Genomic DNA, 4,327 nt, shown 5'->3' on the forward strand with positions numbered 1-4,327 from the left:
AGTTTTTAACTATTATGGGATATTATAGTGCTTTTTTAACTTTTATGGGATGTTATAGAGTAGTTTTTAACTATTATGGGATATTATAGTGCTTTTTTAACTTTTATGGGATGTTATAGAGTAGTTTTTAACTATTATGGGATGTTCTGGTGTTTTTCTTTAACTATTAGTGGGGTTTTATATGGTTTTTTATCTATTGTGGGATATCATAGAGTAGGTTTTAACTATTATTTTATAAAGTAGTTTTTAACTATTATGTGATGTTATAGAGTAGTTTTTAACTATTATGGGATGTTATACAGTAGTTTTTAACTATTATGGGATGTTATAGAGTAGTTTTTTAACTACTATGGGATGTTATAGAGTAGTTTTTTAACTACTATGGGATGTTATAGAGTAGTTTTTAACTATTATGGGATATTATAGTGCTTTTTTAACTTTTATGGGATGTTATAGAGTAGTTTTTAACTATTATGGGATATTATAGTGCTTTTTTAACTTTTATGGGATGTTATTGAGTAGTTTTAACTACTATGTGATGTTATAGTTTTTTTAAAACTAATATAGGATGTTATACTGATTTTTTAAACATTATGGGATGTTAGTGTTTTTTAGACTAATATAGGATGCTACTGAGGGTTTTAACTATTATGGAGTGTTATAGTGTTTTTTTTAACCATTATGGGATGTTATGGTTATTTTTTTAACTATTATAGGATGTTATTGGGGTTTTTAACTATTATGGGATGTTATAGAGTGGTTTTAACTATTATGGGATATTATAGTTGTTGTTTTTTAAATAAATAAATTTTGCAAAATTAAGCTATACCAACAAAGAGGCAGAAAAAGTGCAGTCGAGGCAGTCAAACATCGGTGAATTCCTTTGTGAGCCAATCAAAATTTTGAACTTAAATTGTTTTTGGATTAAGCGACTTTCTGTTATATCACCAACTTTTTAAATAAAAACAAACCTCTTTAATCATAGGAGACTCTAAATTAAGAAATAACAAATATTTTCCCAGTTTTGTTGTCTATACATTTCATTTTATACTTTCAGTACACAGACTAACAACATTATTAGGTTCTCAGTTTGCCCCTGAAGGAGAGTGGTCCATCTTTTGAAAGTCCTCGGGTTATAGGGTTTTTATCATTTAGTATCAAGACTTATTGAACCTACATGTTTTTCTGACATCATGAACAATATTAGGTTATACTTTTATTGCTAAGCAACATGACATAAAAGGCAATGTAGGAACATAGTGTTACCAAAATGGCTTTTCTATACATTAGAAGTTGTTAATCTAACTGATTTTTACCAATAATTATTCTATGAATACACTGCCAATTCATTTCATGAATGATATTAATTTTGATTGGCTCACAAAGGAAGTTACCTGATGTTTGACTGCCTTGACTGCACTTTTCTGCCTTTTTGTTGATCAAGTTTAATTTCGAAAAATTCATTTCTTTCTGTTAGCTATGAAAGGTGAGGATAGGGTATACTATGGGGTGGAGGTGGTTGTACTTGCCCTACCATTTTTGGTGAGCTATACACTAATATATATGTACTGCCTGACTGAGGCCTAGAACTTTCTAGAAACTAAGAGACATTATGATTTAACAATACTCAATTAAAGCAACGAGAAAAATTCACAAGGTTTGAGTAACATGATGTCAGTTCGCAACAAGTGATTTGTCAACAATTACGTAAGCAAACCTGTGATAATTTATCACTTCTAAAAATACTAAATTTAACACTTGTGCTTTATAACTATCTAAATGGTAATTCTGGTATTCAATTTAAATGAAACATTCATATATATCTAACATAAAGGTACCATGTTTCTTCTTTCAGCTAGTTGAAATGTTGTATGGCTAAAGCTACTGTGTTTCTTCTTATAGGTATTTGAAATGCTGTTTCACTATATCTACAATGCTTCTTCTTTCAGGTTGTTGAAGTGTAGTGTGGCTAAAGCTGCCATGTTTCTTAGCTTTCCCATTGTTCATGATGTTCTCATTATACATTGATTAACAGATAATTGTTGATTCCCTACAGCTTATGTTCTACACTCCTGAATCTCCTGGCAGGGTGATCTACACAATCTTTATACTTAGTGACTGTTATTTGGGGCTAGACCAGCAGTATGACATCTGTCTGGATGTACTGGAACCCAGTCTTATGGCTCAGGTGAACACAGAAGTTCATGAGGAAGTTTGATTATCACATATGTTTACCAACCACAAGAGACTCTTGAGTACCTAATACTTTGATCATTTAAGTTCTGTATTGTGTTCATTAACTCTACAAGGATATGAATATCAGAGGTAAAAGTTTTTTGTTCTAAAAATTTGTTTTTGAAATTTTGAAAGTTAATTGATGTACATTTTCAGTTTTCATATTCTAGCATTAGCATTGCATAAAACTATTAAAATGTAATTTCACCAGATTCTTACATGTTTATTTCCAGCACATTGGTGTAATCTGGTTCACTTTTTTTTAACCACTTTACTCAGCCTGAAAGTGATTAAACTTCCTGATCTGTAACAATGTTCTTATTGATTATTAAAAGGTGTTAATTTAAGAACTCCAAACAATCTGTCAGTGAAGTGCTATGGGCAGTCACTTTGTGTTTAAACAAGTTTTAATTTAATATAACCATCCAACCAGGCAAACAATGAACTGGTTCTGATATAGTAAATTAACAAACATGGAGAAGACAGCCAGACCATAGCTGTGTCAAAACATGTAGCATGTTTCCCAAAATAAAACTACTTCATTATATTTATAAATCATTATTTGTCAATTTACTGTTATATTAACATACTGTGCCTACATTACACAAGTATGGTTCTGAGATCCTACAATTTGATAATTAATATCTTTTATGTTAGAAGTTATTCCATTATATTAAAATTGAATAACTTGAATATTAATTCTTACTTATAAACCTTTTATATACATCATCATTTTATATAATTAATTATTTGTTTCTACTGCTTGTAATCTACACAAGTGGGCAGAGCATAGCAGGGTTGGGTATGATGACACTAGTAACATTACCAACATTGGCACAGTATAAAGAAAATTATTGGACAAGTAGAGTAAATAGTAATAAGATATAGAACAGTCATATTGAAAGGAATTTTTTGAAAACCACAAAATAATTTGATTAAATTGAATGTATGCACATAGTATTAAGGAAACTAGGATCTTTTTTCTTTGCAACATTTTAGTGAATTTCACATTATCAGTTGACATTTGCTTTTTCATAAATGCAAAGCTCAATAAGAAACAAAGTGTACATGGTACATAGGTATGAAACTAACTCATTAATGATAAAAGATAAAACCAATAATAAGGAATTTAATATAATATAAAACATCTTATGTTTTTTATGTTTACACCAACAATAACGTATTTGATTTCAAGGAGTGGGATATAATGAAATATGAAATGTGTACATTGTAAAAAAAATTATAGTGTTGTATATTTCTTTATTTCTTTTGACATTTTCCTCATTGGGTTGATTCTTATGAATTATTTAGTAAAAATAAGTCCACTTAATGATTTCATAGTTTATAGTTAATAGTGTATTTGTTCCTTAACATTTGCTACAGGCTGCTTTCACTTGTACACAGTTGTAGACCCATGTTCAAAAATATTTTCACTTTCAATAGAAATTCTGAGACTATAGTAAGTATACCTAACTTAGTTTTTATTGATTGACAAACACATTACTAACTGAATGACAGAATTAATAACTCACTGCTTAATACTGAATATTTTAGAATTTAAGCTCGTTTCTCAAATTAATACTTCCTTACCTTATCTCCAAACTAACTTTTTAACTTATATTTATAACTAACGAACCCATGTCTAGATATTAGTTGAAGTCTCTCAATCGTAATGCCTTCTATGAAATATCTAAATTAAAACACTGAAAATGCAGCTTATAACAGTATAATGACATGATTTTTGAAAGGAATTTTTTGAAAACCACAAAATAATTTGATTAAATTGAATGTGTGCACATAGTATTGAGGAAACTAGGATAGTTTTTCTTTGCAATATTTCAGTCAATTTATGTATAATATAGGTAATATTTGTAATTTGGATTTTCAATAGCTAAAACATACAAGTAAGAATTATTTTGCAGTTTCTTATTTTCTAAACAAGTAGACAACTTATAAATGTAAAGCCTGTATCTTGCAGCAGACTTTCAGATCTAGCAGTTAAGCTACAGCTAAATTTCATGCATGATGTGCAGAAAGTACAATTTTACAGTTAAGTTACAACTATATATATATAAATATATATATATATATA

General features: G+C 28.9%; 1 protein-coding gene across 1 annotated transcript in view; it reads left to right on the plus strand.

Annotated features, from left to right (window-relative positions):
• LOC106456962 (activating signal cointegrator 1 complex subunit 3-like) overlaps positions 1 to 2,592 on the plus strand; it is a 266,949-nt gene extending 264,357 nt beyond the window's left edge. The window contains exon 40 of the mRNA XM_022382757.1: positions 2,057 to 2,592. Coding sequence (XP_022238465.1) covers positions 2,057 to 2,218 — 162 coding nt within the window. The 3' untranslated portion in view covers positions 2,219 to 2,592. The remainder of the gene's footprint in view (positions 1 to 2,056) is intronic.
• Positions 2,593 to 4,327: the final 1,735 nt, after the last annotated feature.

This window comes from Limulus polyphemus, unplaced genomic scaffold (assembly GCF_000517525.1).
Source record: "Limulus polyphemus unplaced genomic scaffold, Limulus_polyphemus-2.1.2 Scaffold275, whole genome shotgun sequence".
NCBI lineage: Eukaryota > Metazoa > Arthropoda > Merostomata > Xiphosura > Limulidae > Limulus > Limulus polyphemus.